This window comes from Microtus oregoni, unplaced genomic scaffold (genome assembly GCF_018167655.1).
Source record: "Microtus oregoni isolate MIOR12 unplaced genomic scaffold, Mior012 000000F_ref0000247, whole genome shotgun sequence".
Taxonomy (NCBI): Eukaryota; Metazoa; Chordata; class Mammalia; order Rodentia; family Cricetidae; genus Microtus; species Microtus oregoni.
The window spans coordinates 42,804,541-42,829,225 of record NW_024543059.1 but is presented as its reverse complement, the minus strand read 5'-3'; the positions used below and the strand labels follow the sequence as shown (position 1 = coordinate 42,829,225).

The 24,685-nt window shown below is 46.8% G+C and overlaps 1 protein-coding gene and 2 pseudogenes across 4 annotated transcripts; 1 reads left to right on the top strand and 2 right to left on the bottom strand.

The window, feature by feature from the left end:
- Positions 1–4,400: 4,400 nt before the first annotated feature.
- On the bottom strand, positions 4,401–5,737 carry LOC121435822 (annotated as a pseudogene).
- Positions 5,738–7,553: 1,816 nt separating this feature from the next.
- Positions 7,554–21,346, top strand: Ncr3lg1 (natural killer cell cytotoxicity receptor 3 ligand 1). 4 transcript variants are annotated; one of them, XM_041635575.1, is made up of 6 exons: positions 7,554–7,697; positions 8,653–8,960; positions 10,898–11,245; positions 12,939–13,259; positions 15,323–15,401; positions 16,398–17,902. In XM_041635575.1, exons 2-6 carry the CDS (start codon positions 8,714–8,716, stop codon positions 16,423–16,425), a joined length of 1,023 nt encoding a protein of 340 aa, XP_041491509.1. In that variant the 5' UTR covers positions 7,554–7,697; positions 8,653–8,713; the 3' UTR covers positions 16,426–17,902. The 4 variants fall into 4 exon arrangements, with proteins under 4 accessions (XP_041491509.1, XP_041491658.1, XP_041491572.1 ...); XM_041635724.1 differs by lacking the exons at positions 15,323–15,401; positions 16,398–17,902 and adding an exon at positions 21,311–21,346; XM_041635638.1 differs by lacking the exon at positions 15,323–15,401.
- A 1,329-nt stretch (positions 21,347–22,675) lies between these two features.
- LOC121462825 lies at positions 22,676–23,988 on the bottom strand (annotated as a pseudogene).
- Between the last annotated feature and the right edge of the window lie 697 nt (positions 23,989–24,685).

The following is a 24,685-nucleotide window of genomic DNA, read 5'->3' as shown; positions in this document are numbered from 1 at the left end:
AAAAAAAAAAGATCCCATTGAGAATGGTAAATGATCGCTGCCACAGGCCAGATTCCCTCTCCCCGGAGGCACTGACATCCTCTCAGCCCAGTGCATCAGGGATGTAAGTTTACTGCATCATCCCAAATGGATAGTTTAATTCCTGCACTGAACAGGAAGGCTTATGGTCCAACTGTTAGGCTCAAACCTGGGACAAATGGCTACTGGTGTTCCTGTTTAATATACCAAAGTAAACCTGTCTGCCAGGTTCTCCCAGCATCCCTCAGTCCCAACCTGTTACAGAGAGATTGATGTGGTAGTTTAAACGTCATTGGGCCCCATAAGCTCATAGGGAGTGGCACTGTTAGGAGGTGTGGCTTTGTTGGAGTATGTGGGGATGGCCTTGGAGTAAGCGTGTCACTGTTGGGTCACACTTTGGGGTTCCCTATGCTCAAGATACCTCTCAGTCCACTTCCTGTCGTGGTGTGTCTTCACAGAAGTAGAAGCCCTAACTACGGCAGCTGGTATATTCTACTCTCTACCCTAGACGTCTCCAGCGCAGGGGCCTGGCTGTCCTTCCCTAGATGATCCAGCCATTTTGGTTACCTGGCCCTTTACCCTTCGCCTCTTGGTCTGCCTCTCTCCTCTCCCTTCCCTTCTTCTTCCCACATGGCTCAGGGTCTTGTCCATCCTGGACTCTCCCAGATGTCTCTGCCTCTGGCTAAGTCTTCCTTTTATCGACAATAAACCTCCTCCTCCACCAAACCTAGGAGCAGTCATGTCCTTCCTTTTCATTTCATTTTCCCCCCATTTATCTGGTGCTGGAACCTGGGATTAGTATATAACTGGCAAGGAACTCAGCCCATCTGAACCAGATGCTGGTCTGACGTTCCTGGGGTCTGTACGGATCGTTTGTTTCTGCTGGCTTCTGCCATCCATCAAATTTGACCCCAAATGCTAGTGTCTGCCTCTTCAGCTACTTCTGCCTCCACGATCTATTTTCCTCTGTCCATTTCATCACAAAGTTTATCGGAAAGCTTCTTTGCGATGTGGTTCTGAGTGCAGCCATCGAGTTGGACCGCCAGTGGGGAGAGCTGCTTCAGCAGCTGATTTTCCTGTGCAAATGAGATTGTCTACTTTCATCTTTATTAATAGTGGCATTTTCAAAACCTTTCTAGACTCATGAGTAGATATATATCAAAGTGTTAAAATATTTATTTTACAATTCTTCTGATTTTGCTATTCTGTGGAATCTTTCATAAGTAATGATTTATCATTTGCATAATTTCTAAGTTATGACTCAAATGATTTGAAAATGAGAGCGGAAAAAAATCCATCTTGTCCTCTTTGCCAGCTCCTATGAATCACTGTGTTTAACACATTATTTTGTTCAGCTTTGGCCAGTCCATTTTAAATGTTCAGTTCTAGTGGTGTCAGAGTGTATGCAATAGAATTAACTATCTCTGCACTTGAGGCTCTCCTGGGTGGGATGAGAAATATGTGGACAGTTTTGGTCATTCCGTTATGATCCACAATGACACAAATTCCTCAGTTCATACTTGGGGTTGCTTTACTTTTTACCCTTCTCGCTGGGGGGCTGCTACTCTGTAGGTATTTCTTTAGAGCAGTCAAATATTGGTGCCTTTGTTTTAAGACAGGGTCTCCTGACTGGAACCTGCAAGCATAAGGGTTCCGAATGGGCAGGTGTCAAGTGGGAGGACCAGGGATGAGAAAGAGAAGACAAAACCAGCAGCTGGGCCCAAGAGGTCCTGTGGAAGCTGGTGTCAAGCAAGGTTATTCAGAAACACATTTGCAGGCCAAGGTCAGCAGAGAGCTAGGTCCAAAAGAAGACACAGCATTGGATGGATAGCCACAGTCCAGTGGGGAAGAGTTGGGACCTCAGAAACCAAAATCTTGACTCATTTGAGGAACTAGCCTCAGCCTCAGCCTGGCCTTGTCCAGTTTGGTCCTGGACAAGGACCTTTGACCTTTCATCAGGGCCTCTGAGAAAGTTTTGGGTCAGTCTGGCTCCCCACAGTCTTCTGTAGGCCAGGCTGACCTCTGACTCAGCATATAGCTCGTGGTTCTCCTGCCTCTGCCTCCCAATTCATTTTTTCTCTTAAAAAAAAATCCTTCACCCCCTCCCCCCGTTTCTCTGTGTCGCTGTCTCTCTAGCTCCTCCCCCGTCTTTAATTCTGGGATAAAGTCTCAGATCCGTTCTTTACTTCCTAAGTGCTGGGATCACAGGTATATGCCACCATGCCTAGCAGGCTCTATTCATCATGTTCTTAATAATCCCAACACTTAAATGGTGGTATTGAGTGGGCTGGAGAAGTGGCTCAGCAGTTAAGAGCACTGGCTGCTGTTGCTCATGACTTGGGTTCAATTCCAGCATCCACACAGTGGCTCACAACCGGAGTCTGCAGCTCCAGTTGCACCTGGTTGCACAAATCAGATACGGGTTTCAGACTTCCCCAGACACCCTTTCTGGACTCTGCACCAGGCAGATTACCTAGCCTGTCTGTCTGTCTGGTGAGCCTCTGGGGTCCACCTGAGTCACCTCGCAGCACTGGGGTCACTAGTGTGCACCGGTGCACCAGCTTGTTTGATGCATGCTGGAGACCTGAACTCAGGTCCTAATACCTGTGCAGGAAACGCTACTGACCCAGCTGTTGCCCTAGCCCTGAGAATGTGCTCTCTATTCTAAATTTTGAAGAAAAAAAAATTCTACAGCTCAAGGATTACTTTTAATTCTTCTTTTCTTATTTAAATATTGAGCCACGGCCAGTATCTCAGTCCACCTCCTCTTGCCCGGGGATCACGACATAGCTCCTTCTCCAGCCCCCGGTCAACCTGCATACCTCTATGTGCCACCATGATGAAAACAGACCGAACCTCTGAAACTGTAAAGCCACCCAATGAAACACATTCCTGTGGAAGAGTCGCTATGGTCATGGTGTCTCTTCACAGCAGTAGAAAACTGAACCTTTTGTAAACCTTGTGTAAACATGTTAACTAGAACTGTTCTCTTCATTTTATTTATTTTTTTTTATGTAACTGTTTTATTGGGAGGAGGAGAATCAACACTTTACAGACTTAGAGGCTGCAACAAATCACAGATGCCCTTTGCAGACATCCCCATTCCGTTCCCACAGTAACTAGCCAGGACACAGCCAGGAGGTAATATTACAATAGGCAGAAAGAGATACCAGAGTGCTGAGTCACTCTAGACCCAAACTTACCCCACCCCACCCCACTTTTTCTTTTTCTTCTTTTGGGGGGTTGGGGTGCTTGAAATCAAACCCTGAGCCTAGAGCATGGCTAAGCAAGTGCTCTGCCTTTGGACCACAGCCCATGCCTTTCACATTTTTGAGAGAACAGTCCAAATTCAAGAACTGTTTTCAAGTGACTTAAATCCTTTGAGAGAATCCCAACGGGACACAGCACCCTGGGAGACCAAGGAACTCAAAAACCCTGCCAGGCTCCACAACTTTAAGGCAACAGGCCTCTCTGTGGACCTGGAGGGGTACACATAAGACTGAAGTCTTACAGGTGACTGCATTTTGTATCAGAGGCCATGAATTCTCAGAACTGGATCCATGGCCACTAGGGGCCCAACCGGCCCTCTCTGAATCCCACTGGACACACAGAGGAGAATTTCTAGACTCAGGAGGCGCCAGAGTGAAAATGCTGTTTACACAAAAGTGGTAAGAATGAGCACAGAAGGACTGTTGGCCCAGCTCACTCTCTTTTCCATGAAGTCCCAAGAAGGTCATCAGCAAAATTCTGACAGCCAGACACCACTACAGTGGTACAGTACCCGAGGGGGTTCTGGGATCATGTCAAGTGACACTCTTCCAGAAAGAAATGCTCAGACCATGCCTACACTTCAAAGTGAGGGATGAAGGCGCCATGTACTTCCGGGTGTTTCTGAAGTCCTGATGTGGGGAGGGGATGGGGTGATGGTAGGTGCTGGCCGTGCAGCCTGGGATGCTACAGGCAACCGTTTGGAATCCTCACTCCCTATGTTCTGTTACTCGATGGGATATGTGGTTGAGAACGCTGGTAAGGAGAAAGCTAGTCAGGCCCCATCTCCATGGCAGAGACGGGGTGCTGTAGCCACAGTACGTACTCTTCTGAGGCAGCCTGTGGGAGCCTCAGGATACAGAACTATAGAGTCTGGGTTTCAAGCATCCAGCTGTCTGACCAATGGCCACCATGGCCTTCAGGTGGTATTTGTGTATGCGTGTGTTGGGAAGGGGAAGATGTGCAAAGGTGTCATGTGGGCGAGAGAACACAGGGCTGGAGGGAAAGATGCTTAAAGACCTTCAAGGAGAAAAATATTCTCTTTTGTATTAACTCACTATGCCAGTCCCTTCTTATTTGGGAGGCAGTTTGGATATTAATATAAAAAGAACCGTTAAGTGATGACGCAGCACCCGTCAATCTGACACCAGCTAAACCATCCATTGCTCTGTATGCAGGCCAGAATCACCAAAACACACTCCCACTGGCCCAGGGCAGTGCTCTGCATTCGCCTGCACATGTCTGCTCTCACGTTCCCCACACACCAGCTAGCTTTCAGCTTGGAGCCTCTCCTTTGTCCCCCTCCCGACCTGGCCGCTGCTTACAGGTGAGCATGAGCAGCAGGAGCAGCGGCAGGTGCCACAGGCTGCAAAAGAACAGTTTCCTCGAGCTCCGGCGGTCTGCATCCACGTAGAAGCGGAAGCCGAGGTAGGAGATGTACAGGTTGATGGGGAGGGAGATGATGGGGAAGGCCCACGTGGTGACGTTCAGTACGGGGGCAGCAGTCGACAGAGCAATCAGAGTCAGGCAATGGCGCAGTGCCACACGCCCGCAGAGGGCTGGGTGCGTGACCGACATCATGCAGTAGCCTCCTCGGGAGTAGTCTTCACGGAGGCCCCAGCTCAGGGCGTTGAAGTGGGGGAACTGCCAGGAGTACAGGATCCCGCCCAGAAGGAGTGCGCCAGCATCAAGGCTTCCAGTTGTGGCCGTCCAGCCCATGACAAGGGGGATGGCTCCAACCACGGCTCCAACCCAGGTATTGGCGATGCTGATCCTCTTCAGCGGTGTGTAACAACAGGTGTATAGGCTCCTGTGAGTGGATTCACTCCCCAGGTCAGCAGGGCCACTCCTGGCACAGCACAACAGGTGGCAAAAGACACGGCTAGCAATGGGCTGATCTGTCCGCGAACCAGGGGCCTGTTCTTTGTTCTATTCATGTTCGAGTCAAATGGCACCTCAAAAAGCTGATTGATGGAGTTGGCAGCACAGGATGCAAGGCCCGTTCCAAGGGAAGTAAGCAAGAAGCAGGACCAGTCGAAAGGGCCTGGAGCCAGCGCAAAGCCTGCTGAAGTGGTGCTCACGATGAGAGCTGTGAGTTTGATCTTGGACAGTCGAGCCAAATTGCTGGGCAGATCGTCAGCGTGAAGTTTCATCTCTTTCCACTGCCTTTCTTCCTTTGTCTCTTTGGCTGTGTCGACAGCACGCTCCACTATGGAGGCAGCCTCCAGCTCCATCAACTCCTCATTTGGCTTCTGGGACAAAGGCAGGCTGGAGGCATGCGCTTGAGGAAGCTTAAGTGCTGGACCATGACCCACTGATTATTGATATTCCTGAACAGACGTGTGACCCTGTGTGGCAATTCCTGTATAGCTCTTCTCTTGAGATACCAGACACAGCCTCCCACGGAGCCTGTGAGGAGGCGCGAGGAGAGGGTGTGCGGGGACGCGGCCATAACGCACCGGTGCAGCTGTCCCCGGGAGCCCCGTGTCCTCTCACCTCACCGGCTCTAGGGCGCCGCCATCTTGCTAGCCCGCCCTAGGAATCTGTTCTCTTCATTTTAAATTTGGAAACAAAATTCTGTTAGCCTGGAGAAGAGATTTAATTCTCTCGGTTTATTTTGATCCTTGAACTATTTTCAAAATTATAAATCAATAACTGGGCTTTGAGACAGAGGTTTTATGTAATGTTCGCTAATGTTTTGTTATTTTAAATTCATTGCATGGATAGTAAAATTCTCCCAGCATAGTACTTGTTGAAAGTATTGTTCGAATTAATGTCTGTGTATGTTCATTTTAAATTATATTAAAATGAGGTAAATGCATATTTATTGTAATTTCTGTTTTTGGCATGGGTTTGAATATGTTGCATGCATGGGGGTGGGTGCACACATGCAGTGTGTGCATGGTGGAAGCAGAGGTTGCTGTGTTGGTCAGTGATTCTCCACATTGTTCACCGAGGCAGGGTCACTTGCGGATCCTGGAACTCATCAGGTCAGCTACTCCAGCACGCTAGCTAGCTTGCTCCTGAGAGCTGCCGCCACCTCTAGCGCTAGGCTGACGGGTGGAACGATGTGGGAGCTGGGGTCTGAACTCTGGTCCTCGGTCTTTACGCTCGGAGCCATCTCCTCGGACCATCTTTTTATTTTTCAGCACTGTCGGGAACGGAATCCAAACGCGCTACCATTAAGTTTTATGCATTACGCTCTAGAAGGAAAAAGACAAACTGGACGATGTTGAAAGAATACAGTTTTCTAACCGTAAACGAAATATTAAGCAGAAGGGCCTGAGAGGATAGTACGGTGAGAGTCTATCTCCAGAATTCCTAACGACACCCATCCAGCCCATACACGGGGCCTTCCTGGGAGTGCAGAAGCACTGGTTTTCCAGTCACGCTTGTCTGATGCTCAAAGTTAGCAGAGAACACGGATGCCTGTGTCCGTGTCCCAGGACCGAGATCCATTGCTATCTATTGCCAGGGGAACAATTCACCTTGTCAGTTCTGATTGGTTTTTGCCTGAAGCAAAGCCACCTGGAGGAGTAGGCGGTTCATCGATTCCTCGTTCTTAGTTTTCGTTCTCGTCTGCTCAGCAGGGGGCGGGCTGCACCACCTGAGAAGCTGGGGAGCCAGCAAGCCCACCTGGTAGGAACATGGCCATAATTCAGAGAAGGGAGGGCTAAGAGTTTACTTTTCCCTGTGTCAGTAAGGGCACTGCCAAGAACTAGTCTCCTAAACTCCCAAACGCTCCAGTGGCATCCACGGCCCCAGGTCAGTAGGGGACAGGACCGGGAACACAGTGTGTTCTGGGAAGACTGGGAGCTGAGATGGGTCAGCTTCACAAGGGAGATAAACACTGTGTGATCTGGATGGGAGCAAACTGTCTTACAGGGTCTTCGCATTAGTGATTCTAGAAAGGATTTTAGAGGTCCATCTGGGTGGAGGAGGTCACTCTTTCGAATACAGATGTCGTGAAGGAAAGCATGGAGAAAGGGGAGTGACACCGAGGACAAGGAAAGGGGGCAGAGACTGGAGGATGCAGCCAGGAGTCCAGCAGGTCTCCCAAGCTGGGAGAGACACAGAAGAGCCTTCCTTAATCTGCCTTAACCTGCCGAGGAAGGAGGGGACTATGTCCTAGCTGCTGCTGTCACTGCCAAGCTCTAGTTTAGAGCTCTTTCTCCCTCCTTCGCCCCACCTATCGCGCCTTGCCGCACCCCGATACGTCCCGCCCACTTCCTGCAGGCGCTAGTCAGCTGAGCCCTCAGCAAGTTTCCTTCAAGCTCAGTAGCGCAGGCACCGCTCTCCACCCGACCCCACCTCGTCGCCACCGTGTCTTGCTGGCCCGCTCAGCGGTGCCCTGAGGGTGGGCTTGCATCTTGTAATTTCTAGAGGTTCTGTGGACCGAGCAGACAGATTTGGTGAGTGGTGAGACAGAAAAGTCTCTCTCTTTCTCATCTCTTTTTACAACTTCGAGACTCCATAGATGGAGAAAACCTGCCCAGTGCCTTAATGGGAATTCCTCGTGGCTAGTGGTGGAGCAGGAGCAGGAGCAGGTCGAGGGGAAGGCAGATCTGTTCTTCCAAGTTGGGTCCAGCAGCTTGTGTGTTTGTCATCAGCCTCAGAGGATACCAGCGATTAGAGAGGAGCGAGGGGGTGGGACACAATGATGGAGGGAGAAGGGACAGAGAAGAGAGGGGGACTGGGACATCTAAGGGAAAGAGAGGGAGAGCAGACAAACTGGAAAGGGATTTCTAAGGGTTGAGTTTTGGGAGACGGGGCCTGAAGCCAGAAAGGAAAGGAAGGGAAAGCTATAATAACTGAAAATGAATTTGGTGCTTCCTCTCAAATTGGGCATCTGGCTGAGGCTTGTATCTGGACGGTGGGGAATATTGTTTTACTGAGGAATATCTTAGAATGCCTTGTCTTTCTGGGACTGTTATGTGCCAGATGTAGGACGGGTGCTCAAACTCCTGGTGCTCGGAGTTTGTTTCCTTTGGAAACTTTTTCCAGGCAGGGTCACTTGTATCTCAGGCTAACTTGGAGTTTCAACTCCTGCTCTTGCTACCTTAGTTCTCTGGTGCTAACTTTAGAAGTATGTGTTACCTCATCTAGTGCCTCTATCTGCCCTTTAAGCAAACACTGCCAACTAAGCCCAGTCCTCTTCCAGATGGCATTTTGTAGAGAAGGCATGGAGTGTGACATCCCATCTTTTCGTAAAGACCTGAAGTTAATTGCTGATTAAACACCTTCAAAGCCCCCTCCACCATACAGCCGAGGCACTTGGCTGAGCCTGGACACGCGAATCTTCAAGTGCTTCTTGTCTTTCTGCTTAAGAAACTTGTCCACTTGTTCTGAACTTGTTTTCTGTTGCAGACTGCCAGGACCCACCATACTCTGAGGGGACCGCCTCTGCTTCACTGCTCAGCTGGTGAAAATGCATGTGCTGATGACTTCACAGAGGGGTCCAGAGAGTGCGCACATGAACCACAAGGGCCCATGCTGCACTGCTCTCTGCTGTAGTAGCTCTTCCCCGCATGGCAGCAGCCTAAGACCACCCAAGAGTTGTGGAGGGCAGAGCAAGCCAGTTCAGTTCAGCACTGTGGGCTCATCATGGGTAGCAGAGCGCCACACTGGCTTGCTGACATTGCTATTGTCGCTTCTGTGGTACATGCCCATGGCAGGTAGGATTGGATGGAATGGTGAAGGAACCGGGAAACAGGGAAGCCACTGTTGTTCCTGCCATCTCTGGTGGGCTCCTAGGGCTTGTACCCTGCCATCTCTTACCCTGCCTTTTGTCATAGTGCAGATATATGTGTGTATGTATATGTGTATGTATGTATATGTATATATGTGAGTACTCTTGTCATAGTGCAGATATATGTATGTATATGTATGTATGTATATATGTGTGTGTATGTATATGTGAGTGCTCTTGTCATAGTGCAGATATATATGTGTATATATATGTGCAGATATATGTGTGTATATATGTGTGTATGTATATGTATATATATGTGAGTGCTCTTGTCATAGTGCAGATATATATGTGTGTGTATGTATATGTATATATGTGTGAGTGCTCTTGTCATAGTGCAGATATATATGTATGTATATGTATATATATGTGTGTGTATATGTATATATGTGTGAGTGCTCTTGTCATAGTGCAGATATATATGTATGTATATGTATATATATATATATGTGTGTGTGTATATGTATATATGTGTGAGTACTCTTGTCATAGTGCAGATATATATGTATATGTATATATGTGTGTGTATGTGTGTATATGTATATATGTGTGAGTGCTCTTGTCATAGTGCAGATATATATGTATGTATATGTATATATATATGTGTGTGTGTATATGTATATATGTGTGAGTGCTCTTGTCATAGTGCAGATATATATGTATATGTATATATGTGTGTGTATGTATATGTATATATATGTGAGTGCTCTTGTCATAGTGCAGATATATATATGTATATGTATATATATGTGTGTGTATGTATATGTATATATGTGAGTGCTCTTGTCATAGTGCAGATATATATGTATGTATATGTATATATGTGTGTGTATGTGTGTATATGTATATATGTGTGAGTGCTCTTGTCATAGTGCAGATATGCTGACTGGTTGCTCAGCTGTGCTTTGAGGACCTACAGTGTGCAGCTTGCCTTGACTGCATCCCTCTTGGTGCCTTGCTTCCTCATCATGATGTGGGAACATGGGCAAGGTTGGAGAAAAACTCCCTTTGTCTCACCCAGGCATCTTTACCAGAGGTTTCGCAGATGTGAGGAGGAACAGCTTCATCTCATGGTGACGATGTAAGGGTCTTAGTTCTGTAGCTTGAGCATCTAAGATAAGGGGCTGGCTAGTTCAGCTCCAGGACAGCTTCCTATTTTGTCATCATAGTAGAGAGGTCTTTCTTGCAGCTTACACACTTGTCAATGGCTTTAATCCCATTCAGAGGGCTGCAACCTCATGCCATAATCATCTCCCAAAGTCCTTACTTCTAAATGCTGTCCCAGTTGGGGTTTAGCCTTGACATATCAATTTGGGAAGGATGAAGAACTCCGTACTTAGCACATCACCAAACATGTTAACTGAAAATATAACATTTTTATTATAAATGCAAATGAATCTACAGCGTTGCTGTGACTCCTGTCAGACTTCTTTGTGGAAATTGATCAGTTGGGGCTGCTGAGATGATCTGGCAGATTAAGCCTGATGAACTGAGTTTGCTTCCTGGAGCCCACATGGTTGAAGGAGAGAACTTACTTCCACAAGTGTTCTCTGACCTCTATGTAGGAGCTACACACTCATACACACCACTAACACACACACACACACACACACACACACACACACTAGGTAAATGTAATTTTTAGTTAAAAATTAATTATCTGGTTCTTAAATGTGCATGGACCCCCTAACAGCCAACACAAGCTTATAAAGAAAGTACAGGGCTGGAGATCTGTCTGGATTAACAATGGCCCTTAGGTCAGAGCTGTTCTGAGCTATTCAAGGCTGTAACAGGGGCTGTTCATCACATTCCAGTGGCTGGGTACCAAGAGCCTCCTGTAACCGAGTTCTTTTATTTCCATAGGTGGGTTGGAAGTGAAGACTGCAGAGATACCACAGATGGTATCCCTACATGACAATGTCACTATAGTCTGTGAAATCCCTGGCTCACCCCACCTGAACATCACGACTGTGGGAATCATCTGGTCTTTGAAGAATGAGTGGCATGAAGCCGAGGTCCCCATATATGAGTTTTATGCAAATCACCTCAAGGCATTCCGACCTGGAGCCAGTGTGTCATTGTTGAGGCTAGAACGGGGAGATGCCTCCCTCCATCTGCCCAGGATCGAGCTGAGGGAGGCAGGAGACTACCGATGCAAGTTGGTGGTCACCCCTGACCAGGCAGAGGGAATAACCAGGCTAGATGTCGTGGGTGAGTCCTCAATGAAAGTTCCCTGTGGTTCCGATGGTGCTGGGGCTAGTGGTGGATGTGTGGGTGGCCAAGCAGAGCAGAGGATTAGAACATGAGTGACAGGCTGAGGGGCGTGGTTTTCAGTTCTGTCCGTTGCAACCCATGTCAAGAGGCAAATGATGAGGCAGGAGCATCTTGAATTTAAGGCCATCTGGGCTTACACATTTTGTGAGGAGTTATATGCTGCTTGATTGTAAAGTCCAGTCTCTGGCTCCAGCCCCTACTCCTGCTCAAACTAAACAAAACCAAAACACTTTGACAAACTTTAGCAACTGACCAGTCTCTCTGAACTTCAGCACCCTTTCCTGTCCTCAGAGGTAGAGATAACCAGCCTAAGGGCTGTAGGGAAGCACTGGTGAGCAGTCTGCTCTCCGCTGGCTGCTGGCTGCCTCAGAAACAAGTGCTATACCTGTCCATGTTCACTGACTCCGCGCCTCTGGAAGGCAGCTGGGACAGGAGCTCGTGCCAGGCTGGGCTCCTCGGATCTCAGCTGATTCCACTTTGCTACTTCCAACCTGAGAGACTGGGACGAACATTAAATATCTTTGGACATGGTCTCATTAAGTTCCTGGAAGGTCGCATGGGCTGTGGCAGGTGTTTTTCTGCTGTTCAAGCCAACCTTACCACAGTGCGTGTCTGTGACTGCGTCTGCCTTCGACCCCAGGGCGTTCGTCTGCAGTTACTTAGATCAGTGCCATTACCATCACCTGATGTCAGGGTGTTGTGCATTTGGGTGTTTAGTTAGACTCACTGGCATAGTCTGTTCCTCTCTTTCTTTCTTTCTTTGTTTGAAGACAGTTTTGTGCATCCCAGGAGGTTGGCTCTGAACTTGCTGTGTGGCTGAGTACTTTGTCTGTTTTGGATAAAAGACCTTTATTGCCTGTGTATTTCACAAAATAGGTTCTTAAAGTCTTCCTTATCATTTTACATTGCCAACTTCTACACAGAATCGTTGCATTTTTAGTATACTAACTTACTGTTTTTTCCTTCATAGTTTATGACCTGACATTATTTTCTTATTTGGTTTTTTTGGAAAGTGGTTTCAGGTAGCCTAGGCTGGCCAGGATTTGCAGTGTAGCTGCAGACGGCCCTGCCTTCTGAGCCTCCCGCCTCCATCTCCCTGTGCTGGTAGTGCAGCTTGTGCCTGCTCACCAGGCTAGCCGTCTGTCCCGGACACTTCCTAGAAGGTGCTCATGCCCCTCTGAATAGATCCAAACGACTGCATCCTCCTGCAGTGTCTCTTTAAACTACACAGGGCATTTCCAAGGCAAGCATGCTAAGAATCAGTAGTGTCCACTGCAGCTATGCTCCAGTGCTTTTTCATAATCTGAAAAATGTCTGACAATAGCTTCATAAACTCTGCTTGACAAAATTGCTGTGTAGATAGGGGCCACAGCACACATGCCAGCACCCTGCTGGCACTGCCACCATCATACCCAGAAGAGATTAATGTGTTCACTCACCACCCTGAGCACCTGCCAGGGGTCAAACATACCAATAAGGTCTTCCCTGTCAACCTCCAGAGAGCTCCCAGTCTGGTGTGATAAACTGTGTGGTCCCTAAGCTCATTGCTGGGATAGAAGCCGTTCAGTGTGGTGTGAGGAAAGAAACAGGCGGTTGGCTCTAACCAAATTGTGCCTCTTTTCTATGGCAGCTTACCCAGCCATGGCACTGTTTGTGGAAGCGGAGCGAAATGGTGAAGGGCAGCGCATTATATGCGAGCTGGATGGATTCTACCCAGAAGCCTTTGCCATCAAGTGGGGGAGATGTACCCTGAAGGATCCCCACTTCCGAGTGATTACTGACGGCATCGTCACTGGTCCCACGGTGAAGAATGAGGATGGCACCTTCAGTGTTACCAGCTCTTTGGCCCTGAAGCCAGCTCTGCAAGACCGTGGGACTATCTATCACTGTGTGGTGTCACACAGATCCTTGCTTGTCCCCAAGAAGCTCAATCTCACACTGCCCGAGAAAGGTAAGCATCCTCCTGCTCCCACACACACACTTGAGGACACGTGACTGGATGCTTGGGATTTTGAGAAGTCTAGGATCTTTGCTGGGGAAGGAGAGGAAATTTGGGGCTAAAGGAGAACAAGCTTCTAGTTCAGCTCGGACCCCAGAGTCAGCAGTCCAGATTTAGGTCCTGTGCTGATAGCCCAGAAGTAGATGGGGGGCGGGGAGGATAGTGCCATCAGGGCTGTTTGTCAGCTCAGAACAGCCTAAGAATCTGGATGTTCCTGTGACAGGGAGTGGGCAGCTTGCCAGCTCCTTGGAGACCAGGGCCAGCATCATCCTCTGAGGATAAGAGACTGTCAGAGACCAGGGAGCAGCTGCACCAGCCCGCTTTCTAGTCCCATTATAGGTCCCTCAATCAGTAGTCTGTGAGGTGTGTATCAAGATGAGGAGTCCATGGAAGGACGTGATGATAGTTAAGGCTTCCTACGAAGCACCAGAGTCTTAGGCTAGCACACCCACTGCAGTTATGAGCTCCTCCTGGTAGGGCGAGGGATTTGAGCTCGTATCTGGGCTGCCCTGACTGTGGCTCTAGTGTTTTGTGGAGATGACCCTGTTGATTAAACATCTCTTCTTAACTGAAAGGAATACAGAAGGTAAGGATCAAATAGGGCCGTGTGTGTGTGTGTGTGTGTGTGTGTGTGTGTGTGTGTGTGTGACAGAGAGAGAGAGAGAGAGAGAGAGAGAGAGAGAGAGAGAGAGAGAGGTGTGGCTGTGCCGGGTGAGCTGTGGGAGATGGCACTGTGCCTAGAGTAAGGACTAGAAGCATGTATGAATGTAACTTAAATATGCTGTGTGTTTCTAATATGCATTTTTGTTCGGGTGGATGTGATTGTATATGATGTAGTCTAGAACCCATAAAGTTGTGTGTGACATATAATGTGTGATATTACTTAGACCTTATTTTGTCTCTCGCATACGCCTTTCTCTCCTTCATTTCCCCTTCTCTCTCTTTCTCTTTCTTCCCTCCCTCCATGCCTTCTTTCTCCTTTCCTTTAAAGTTTGTATGTATGTATGTGGGGGCATGCAACATGGTGCACGTGTGGGCAGCAGAGAACAACTCTGAAGTCAGTTCCCTCCTTAAGTGGAAGCAATGATGCAACTCAATTACCTTAACTCACTGAGTCATCTTAGACCCTCCGTTCAGGATCACCTTGAATTTGCTATGAAGTCTAGGATGATCTTGAACCGTTGATCTTCCAACTTCTACTTCCAGAAGGCTAGAATATAGGTCTGTGTCACTACACCCAGCTTAATGCAGTGCTGGGACTTGAGCCCAGGGCTTGGTGCTTGCGGGACAGACACTCCACAGTGGGGCGACATCTCCACATCTCCACTCCCTTCCTTTATTTATGTTTGAAGCAAGGTTTCGGTTTTTAGCTCAATTGCCTTGAACTCCCAAACTCCCTAAGGCTGGGCTTCCAGGTGTGTACCACTGAGCCCGCCATCAGACCGTACTTTGCTGTGCTAAATACACAGATGTCCAGATGTACGTTTTAGGAATGGTGGCTCAGAGGCCTGGTGGCTGATCTCCGATGAGAAGTGGCACCAGCCACACAGATTTTAGCACCAGTCCTGTGTAGTCTTGGGTCCAGTAAGTTTTTTTGTGTGTGTTTGTATTTGTAACTATTCCTGTTGCTGTCAGAAAATGCCCCAACAAAGGCAGCTCAATGAAGAAAGGGCTTCTTCTTGGCTTCCCATTCAAGGGTAAGTCTGTCAAGGCAGGGAAATGATGGCAGCAGGTACTTGAGGCAGGTGGCCGCAGTGTGAAGTCATGACACAGAAGGCACTGAGCGCTCAGCTTGCCTTCTCCTTGCTCTGTCAAGGACCCCAACTTATTGAGCAATGCTAGGCACAGTTAAGTGTGTCCTCCTTCCTCAGTTAACCTAACGTAGATAATCCTGCACAGATGTGCAGAGAGGGTTGTCTGCTACATGAGTCTCAGTCCTCTCAAGTTGACAGTAGTGACAATCCTAACATTCTCTCTCTCTCTCTCTCTCTCTCTCTCTCTCTCTCTCTCTCCAGGGTCTGTGGAGATATATGTTACTATTGTTTTTCCCAGTGTTCTGCTGGGTTTAGTGCTAGCTTTCTGGCTCTGGAGATGGTAAGTACCTTGAGACAAAGCACAGGCCCATGTATAGAACTTGGCTTCGGGGATTTGTGATAACAGTCACCAGACAGTGTCAGGAGCTCTGGGGATGGGTACTGGGGCTTCTGTGTTGTTTTCTGATGTTGCTTTAGGAAAAAGTTTTCCCATCTGGTCTCTTCTCCGTGACTCTGTAGAAGGACTGTGGAGCCTCTGCCTGTCCATGGGATACAACTTGCACTGGGAATCGCATCTGACCCTATTGTTGAGACCGGGGCTTTGAACTATGAATGGACTGTAGTGTCCTGCCACACATTAAGTCATCAACAGAGGGAGTCAGTGACCTTGGTGCTCACATTTTGTTAACACCTTCGTGGGCTAACTGACTACAAGTTTTCAGTGGGGGACCAAGAATTTCTAAGTCCCCATTAGATATTCTAAATTAAATTTCTGATCCAAACAAAGAGAACAGTGCAGTTGCTTTAGAGGATCAGGACCCAGTGCAAACGTGTTGGTTAGAAGGGTCTAGGTTGTCAAGTGGATCAGCATCATTTATGGGCCTGCCGAGGTACCATCTGCATGGCTGATGCTTCTCATTGCACTGCATTCAGAGAACTGGGATAGTCAGAGAAGAAGATAAGGACTGCTGGGCTGCAGAGATGCTCGGCGGGTAAGCGCACTTGATGCTCGTATAGGGCCTGGGTTTTCATTTCCCAGCACCTACATGGTGACTCCTAACTCCTTGGGAACATCTGCTCATCTCCACAGGATCATGTACACATACGGTGAACAGAAACTCATGCAGGCCACACACAGACACACAGAAACAACACAGAAATAAGTCTGCTTTTAAAAGACGAAGAAAAGAAAGGCTGCTGACCCAACACAGGCCAACTGTTTTCTGGGGCTTACTTTCCTGGCTAGGCCTGAGCCAATGGGAAACCTGCTCATAAGGTTTTATGGAAGGGTTTCTTGTGACGCTGATTGCTGTCTTTTGTTCTTGCCTTTCTCTAGCTGCTATGCAGGTGCTGCTACCACTTAGCAGGAACCCTTGAGTGAAAAGGGCACAAAGCCCGTGACTTGGCCTGAATCTCGCATCCATTTCTTCTGTCTTTACTTCATCCTTCAGTGTCCTTCACAAGTGGACAGCTCCTTGACATGGGGTCCAGCCGTTTGACATGCTGTCAGCTAAGAAAATTTAAGCTGTAATTTTTAGGATTGTTTTCTATGTGAGATTCTTAATCATGAAAACACACAGTATGGCGAAACCTCCAATGAAAGCGGTCTGCAAGGGACATTTCTAGCTCTAAGTGTCTACTAAGATAAATATCTTGACGATACACCATAGGGCCTTGGAAAAACAAGCTCAAGCCAAACCTCAAATCTACAGTTGGAAGGAATTAAAATTAAGGCAGAGATTAATCAAATGGAAATGGAAAAGTATGTTAATGACTTCAGAGAGTCCTTTTGTATCAAATCCTTACTCAGGCTACTGGCAGAAAGCCAAGCCCCACCTTAATAAGATCAGAGATGAGAAAGGAGCCATTCAGAAGCTCAGGGAGTCCAGGACATTCTTTAAAAACAGGCATTCCGCTAAATTAGAACATTTTTAAAGTATTGGATGAATGACTTGGTATATATGGTCTTCCAGAGTTAACCCCAGATGAGATAAATAATTTAAACACATCTGTTAGGAGAAGTGAGATTATGTAATGATAATGATAATAATAGTAAGAGCAACAATGTCTTCAAACAAAGTAGTGTTCATCTCTGTCCAAACCATACATGGTTCTCTGGACAGCAGAAAAATATACATGCTTCTAAGAAATCTGTAGTTCTTGCTAGGTCTCAAAGGTATGAGTCTATTCCTTCTGTTTACAGATACCCGTTATCTGCTCTTTTTCTACAATATGGGTTTTTAAGTAAATAAATTTAAACTTCTATTGCTAGTTTAAACTTATCTCAATAGGCTTCCACTTAGCTGGCAGATGAATCTAGGCATGAGTAGCTGACCAAAACCTGCTCTGAATGACTGTGAGCCCTGGACTTCCTGAAAGCTGATGTGGACCAGTCCAGCTGATGTAAACACTCCCTGTTCCTTCAATGAAGTCTGATGAGTGCCCCATTGCCTAAATGCTCCCCCCTGTGGCTAGCCTTTCAACCTGCTTGGGCCTGGATAACAACGCCCCAATGTCAGTTTGAAGCAGTTGTGGAAAGGAACACATCGTCCCATACCTACTGACCAAAGTAGGTTGAAAGGCTGAGACAAGGGGGACCTTCCTGGCATGAGGGACAAGATAACTACCTATAGTGTCTGTTAATACACTAGGTCCAGAGTTGTCAGTTAATGGATTTATTAATTTAAGTAGTTCCCTGCCTCCTTAAAACCAGGGGCAAGCAGGACCCAAGATTGGGTCCTGTCTTTGGTGCTTTGAATATGAACAGGTCACCCAAAGGAAGTTCTTTACTTCCAACCATTATCACCGACCAGAGTAGGACTCAGCCATCGATAAATTTAATAGAGGCCTGAGTCTCAGTAGTTTACCCTGAAGCAATACCTGGTTGCAGGAAGGACAATAAACTGAGATTACCTGGGCACCATCCAAAGCAAATGCCTAACATTCCAACTGCTGTAGATAGGACCACCTGCCAGCACACATTCACCAGGACACCCCTAGACAAATGTGAGCCAATCAAGTGTCCTGAACCTCAGAAACCCCTCACCCCCACCTTTATTACTATAAAATCCTATTCTAACTGAGCTCGGGGCTCTCTGTTTATTCCAATACATTGGACATGCAGAGAGACCAAGTATTAAAATAAAGGCTCTTCGCAAAAAAAAAAAAAAAAAAAGTGTTCAAGCCCTGACATCACCGGTCAAAGCTACCAAAGGTTCAATAAAGCACTAACACCAGCCTTCTGAACACAGGAAAGAAAAGACCATCAAACTCTCTTAGAAAGTCAGCATTAGCATCATATCAAAACTAGATGAGGACATAACAAGAAAGGAAGTGGGTTTTTTTTAACATTTATTAATTTATTTATTTATTGCATGTGTGTGAGCTTGACCATGGGTGTGGAGGTCAGAAATGAAAATTACTGTGTTTTCACTAAACTCAGGTAGGAGACAAGGATGTCCACTTTCTCTGCTCTTATTCAATATACTTCTTGGAATCTTAGCTAGGGCAGTATGACAAGAGAAGAAAACAGCTATTTATACCTATCTATTTGTCTATCATCTGTCTGTCTGTTGGTCTGTCTGTCTGTAATCGAGGCAAACAGAAGGAATATCAGGTCCAGTAAGATGGCTTAGTCTGGGCACTTGAGTTCCATTCCCAGAATACAAGTGAAGGCGGAAGGAGAGAGCCAACTTTGTATCGTTGCCCTTTGACCTCCACACCCTCCCCATGGCATGCCCTTCCCCCTCACACGCATACACAGTAAAACAGGAATGTGGATCATAGATAGGAAGGAAACCCCAAGGTCTCCTTATGTGCAAGTGAGACGTGAGACCCCCAACAATCCCACCAGTGTACTGCATATGTTGATGGTTTTAAAGTGACATATTTGTAAGCAAGTTTTTAAAAGTGTTTTTTAGTGTCTTTGACTAGGAATTTGTAAAGCTGTGTATATGAACTTGATGTATTATTCAAAAGTTTACAAAGCCAAGTAATCCATGGTTTCTCTCTTTTATATGAAATATATTGTGACCAAGGAAAGACTTGACAAGCACAGTCCTGCTACTTGAAGTCTGTATCTGCCTGTTTGCCTTGAAATACGTGTTTTGTTGTTATATGTATGAGATGCACCTGCACTGCAGAGAAATGGTCTGTGGACACGGTGCTAAAATCCTGAGAGGCCTTATAATGTCGTCCTACTGAACAAAACACCTTAAGTTATTCTTCACTAACAGATGATGAATTCGTAGAGAAGAGGTCTCTGTGCATTGACGATGATCAGTGCTAGCTCCTTTGTATGCTAAAGACATTTGTGCTTCTGATGTGTTACATAAGCCTTCTAAGATTCAAAGCTTAGGGGAACAAGAAGCTAATGTCCTCCAAACTAGAACTGTTACTGTTGCTATATGAGGCAGGATAGGAAATCAGTGGAGAGAATGGGGAGAGGATGGAGCCCCCTGCTGGGGAGTCTGGCTGGAGCCTCTCACCAGCTTAAAAAAGTTTCAGCCATAATTCACATTTATGAATTGTGTGACTGTGGTCAACAATCGGAACATTTATGTGAAGGGTGTTAAAATAGCATATACCAGCCCTGCGCGTCCAGGACCCCAGGGAAGGTCTCCCTCCTCCCCCATGTGTTCTCGGGAACCTCCTAGGTAAGAAGAGCTTTGTTTACAGTGGGATGTGCTAACTACCTGTATTTCTACAACCTAGACTTGTTCCCCTGCCAGGTGCACTTCAGGGACCACCTTTTAGAGACAGTGACTTCCAAAGTCCTTCTGTGTCTAATCCAGACATGGAATTGCATACCTTTAATCTAGCACTGGGAGTTAGATCTTTGTGAGTTTGAGGCCAGCTTGATCCACATAGTGGGTTCGAGGCCAGCCAGGGCTACACAATGAGACACTGCCTCAAACAAGTAAGAGAAATAGTAAATTCTGTGTATTAGCATTGTAAAGCCTATGAAGGAAGGTGGTTCTCTGGGAAACCCATGACCTCAGGGCACTTTTGTTAGTTTTTCTCAAGTGCCTTTTTTTCAGTCCTTGTGTTTCAATGTGTAGTAAAATCTCTTTGTAATAAACTCCAAATATTCTCCTCGATGGTTTGTTTTGTAATTCTTTTCTTTAGTGAGTCAGAAGCTGAATTTTCTGTGACAACATTAAGAATCCAGCTGTACCTGAGTCATGGTCTCCAAAAGATTGAAGAACTCTAGCCGCAGGAGGCAGTTCTGAGCTGTCTCCACGCCAATGGCTGCAGCACCTTTTCTGGGCCTGGGTTGGATTATTTGAAACCCTGTGGGTTAATTCCTCTGGACCTGCATGCTACTTTGGTTTCTTTGTTTCTTCTGTTTTCTGTCAAGACCCACATGGTGTTTAATAAGTACCCTGACTCCAGAAAAAAACAATCCTCAGAGCCAGCCACTCTGTTCCTGGGTCAAAGTGGGTGCTAGGCAGCCTTCCTGGGGCATCATTATGAAGCTGACTCTCCAGATGTGGCAAGCCTCTGTCCTAGGTAGGGATTCTGCTGCTGTGAGGGAACACCACCACCAAAGCAACTCAGGGAGGAGAGGGTTTATTTGGCTTGCACTTCCATGTCACTGTTCATCATCAAAGGAAGTCAGGACGGGAACTCACACAGGGCAGGAATGTGGAGGCCGTGAAGGAGTGCTGCTCACTGGCTTGCTCCGTCTGCTTTCTTATAGAACCCAGGATCACCAGTCCAGGGATGGCCCCACCCTTCATGGACTAGGCCCTCTTCCATCAATCACTAATTAAGAAAACGTCCTATAGGCTTGCCTACAGCCTGATCTTAGAGAGGAATTTTCTTTTTCTTTTCTTTTTTTTTTTAATTTTAAAAATTGTATAAGGCCAGATTATGAGGGCGTTATGAGACTGGGTGATCTGTCAAGAAATTTCAGTGACAAAGAGCAATGATCTAAAAAAACTTTTCATTTTGCATTTGGTATAACTATCTGCTAGTAATGTAACCATTTAGTTAACTACCTGTTAACTACCCAGAGAAATCAGATTTATCTCTCCAAACGAGGTAACAAAAGTGGATATGGGAGCAGGGAAGTATATATCTTAATTAAGGGAGCCATTTGAGAGTTGGCAAGAGACTGGTCTCTAGAGGGGTTCCCAGGTGTCCAAGCAGATGTTCCCAGCTTGTTCCTTGAGCAGCAGAGGAGAGGGCGCCTGAACTGGCCTTGTCCCATAGCCACACTGATGAATATCTTGCATATCACCATAGAACCTTCATCTGGCGATGGATGGAGATAGAGACAGAGACCCACATTGAAGCACTGGACTGAGATCCCAAGGTCCAAATGAGGAGCAGAAGGAGGCAGAACATGAGCAAGGAAGTCAGGGCCGCGAGGGGTGTGCCCATCCACTGTGACGGTGGGGTCGATCTAATGGGAACTCACCAAGGCCAGCTGGACTGGGATGGATGGAGCATGTGATCAAACCGGACTCTCTAAATGTGGCTGACAATGAGAGCTGACTGAGAAGCCAAGGACAATGGCACTGGGATTTGATCCTATTCTATGTACTGGCTTTGTGGGAACCTAGTCTGTTTGAATCCTCAACTTCCTAGACCTGGATGGAGGAGGGAGGACATTGGACTTCCCACAGGGCAGGGAACCCTGACTGCTCTTTGGACTGGAGAGGGAGGGGGACGGGGGACGGGGAGGGAAATGGGAGGAGGGAAGGAGGTGAAAATTTGTAATAATAATAATAAAAATAAAATGTAGTAACTTTTTATAAAACCACAGGTGCTTAGCTGAAATTAAGACATGGGTTGTTAGTATCCAGTCACACCTTAGCCCTGAATCTTGGGAACCTGGCACAGTGCATCACCCTGCTGCCCATGGTAAGCAGTGTGCTGACTGTACGCAGGTGCAAAGGTCCCTTTAAGGGACAAACTCCGCCAACTCCTGATCTTTATGTTGCTATTCTGAAGAGCCAATTAGGCCTTTGTCTTTCTCTCTCTCCCCCTTCTCTCAGTCTCTCTCCCTTCCCTCCCTTTTACTCTCCTCTCAATAAACTCCACACTCAAACTCTATCTGCATGGCATATTTGTCTCCTGCCCACATGGTGCTTACCTGCCATGGGACCTGCCAGGGTCCCTCTCACGCCGTACATCATAACACAGGTCACTCTAGAAAGCAGAGTATGAGAACAGTATTACTACAGCATCACTGAAGGCCAATGCGCCGTGACCGAACACCCTGTAGGTGTGCTTTGTGTGTCTTGTTCTTTGAAATTCTGTTTACTTAGGTGGCACGTGGTAGGATGACAACTGACAGTTTACCGTTGACACAAACCTCCTGAGAGATATTCTGAGCGATGTGCATTTAGCTGAGATTAGGGAAACCCTACCAAGGCCACAGTGGCACGCGCACCCTTTCAACACAGCATCTGCCATCGTCAATGTCAGCTTGCAGCTTCTCTTCACTTCCACAGAAGTCAGCCACAGCTTTGTGTAACCAGTGACTCCGTATGAATTGAATTCTCTCCAGCACTTCTAATGGAATCCATTCTCTAGAAATGCCATAAAATCCATGGCCAACCTGGATGGCAGAGTTCCACAGCCTAAAACGGCGTAACTCACATCTCAGTTGTGACCAGGAAAATGAGCATCTTGATGGTCTCCAGCACTCCTCACGCTGTGCTCAGGTACAAAGTCAGCGTAGCTTCTGTGTACAGTCCAGGGTAGTGGCACAACCTTTGTGTTCCCCTGGTGCTCACTGGTAGCAGAGAGCCATTTCCTGTTGTGTTAGTCTGCAGCAGAATTCTGTGGAGGTGCTCTCCTGCCACCGGCAGAGGATCAGAGGATGAGGGAGGAGTCAGGAGATGTCACACCCCAAGCTTGCTGGGAGTCATTGTCACAGTGGGTTGAAGCAGTCTGCACACTGAGATCATCAGGTTCTCTTGTGCTTGCTGTCCTCTGTAGGCAATCTCGGCAGCACTGCTTGCTGGCCTTCTGTCAAAGGAGGCCGACCTTCTTGTTTTGTTAGTTTTGTGGTCTGATACTGTCTTTTCCGTTACATCTAAATCGTGATCCTGGTCAGATGAATCTTGATTGATGGGAACTCTTTTGAACAGGTCCTCAGAAGCAGAAGAAGGCATAGTCCTCCACAATGCATTTCTGTAAGGGTCTTCAGGCTTTTGGATGATCTAAAGACAAAGGCTTGTTCTTGCTCCATGTCCTGGTCTTCATCTTCCATGATCACTGGAGTTAATTTATTCTTAAAATCTAATCTGATTATCTTGGGCCAGAAAAATAAGCTGATTTTGGTCTCTCCTTCAAAAACAAGGACTCCTGTTGGGGTTAGTTCCAAGCCATAGTCATTCCCATCTCTAGCCTTAACCACATGTGTATCAACTTGATACACTTCTAGCTGTTGACTTTATTCAGATAATTGGTTTCAGTTTGTGCTGGTGTCTGACCTCTGTATTCCTCCCATTTCTCAAAAAGTAGCCAGTTCCATCTCTTCAGTCCTGAACTCAGAGGTGAGTCCAGGACTGTGTCCCGTACATTCATCATTACCAAGTTCAGCTTGCAGGTCATAAGCTGCCAGCCGAACTGCCGTATCAAAGGGAGACTAATTTCCCACTGAAAATATCTTGTTTTAACTGAATAACAATTAAATACCAGTTAGCTCTTCATGAAGATTATCTGGTTCCAAGAAATAAAACTTAAAGATGAAGACAATAGGGTGAACCAATTTTTGCTTGCTTTTTGTACCATCCAACCAATGTGCTACTTGGGCTGAATCCATGAACCTCACACCAAAATAGTCACTTTCCATAGATTCAGGTGATACATAATTTGACCCAACAACTCTTTCCCTTTGGCCTTTTTTTTGTCAAGTCCACACTAGCCAGAAGAGACACCCTGCATATGATGATGGACTTGGCATCTCCAGCGGCAAGAGTGTAGGTGCAGTGCACTGTGCCTCTCAGAGTTGCTTCTCGGTGTGTTTGCACATAGGCCAGGAAGCTCAGCTCTGCCACTATACTGGGGGGGGGGGGGGTTGAAGACCATGTAGCAACAGAATGGCTGGCGTTTGACACCTGGGAGAGATGCCCAGCTGGCTTGAGGGGAGGACGGATCTCAAGAGACACTGAGAATCCCCTGGAGGCACTTTCTTAATTGAGGTTCCTTCCTTTCCGATGACTTTAGCTAGTGACAAGCTGACACAAGACTGTTCAGCACAGTCTTTGTCTTACCTTCAAGAGAATTGTCCAGGTGAGGCTCCACCGAGGTGAAGCAAGCCTTCATTGACCCAGAACTCCAGATCTCACAAAGCAGCAATGTACCCATTCACAAATATCCAGTCCTGTGAATTCCCAAACTTAAAGACCCAGAAGGCAAGAGGCACAGATTCTTTTTTTTATTTAATTAATTTTGTTATAATTTTTAAGTCAGGTTTCCCTTTAGATGTTAATTTATTTATTATTTTATTTTATTTATTTATTAATTATTTATTTATTAAAGATTTCTGCCTCCTCCCCGCCACTGCCTCCCATTTCCCTCCCCATTCCCCGGTCAAGTCCCCCTCCCTCATCAGCCCAAAGAGCAATCAGGGTTCACTGCCCTGTGGGAAGTCCAAGGACCACC

Coding starts and splice junctions, on each gene's coding strand:
- Ncr3lg1 (XM_041635575.1), top strand. CDS start 8,714: ATGCATGTGCTGATGACTTCACAGAGGGGTCCAGAGAGTGCGCACATG. Junction 8,961..10,897: donor GTGGTACATGCCCATGGCAG/GTAGGATTGGAT, acceptor TTATTTCCATAG/GTGGGTTGGAAGTGAAGACT. Junction 15,402..16,397: donor GCTTTCTGGCTCTGGAGATG/GTAAGTACCTTG, acceptor GCCTTTCTCTAG/CTGCTATGCAGGTGCTGCTA.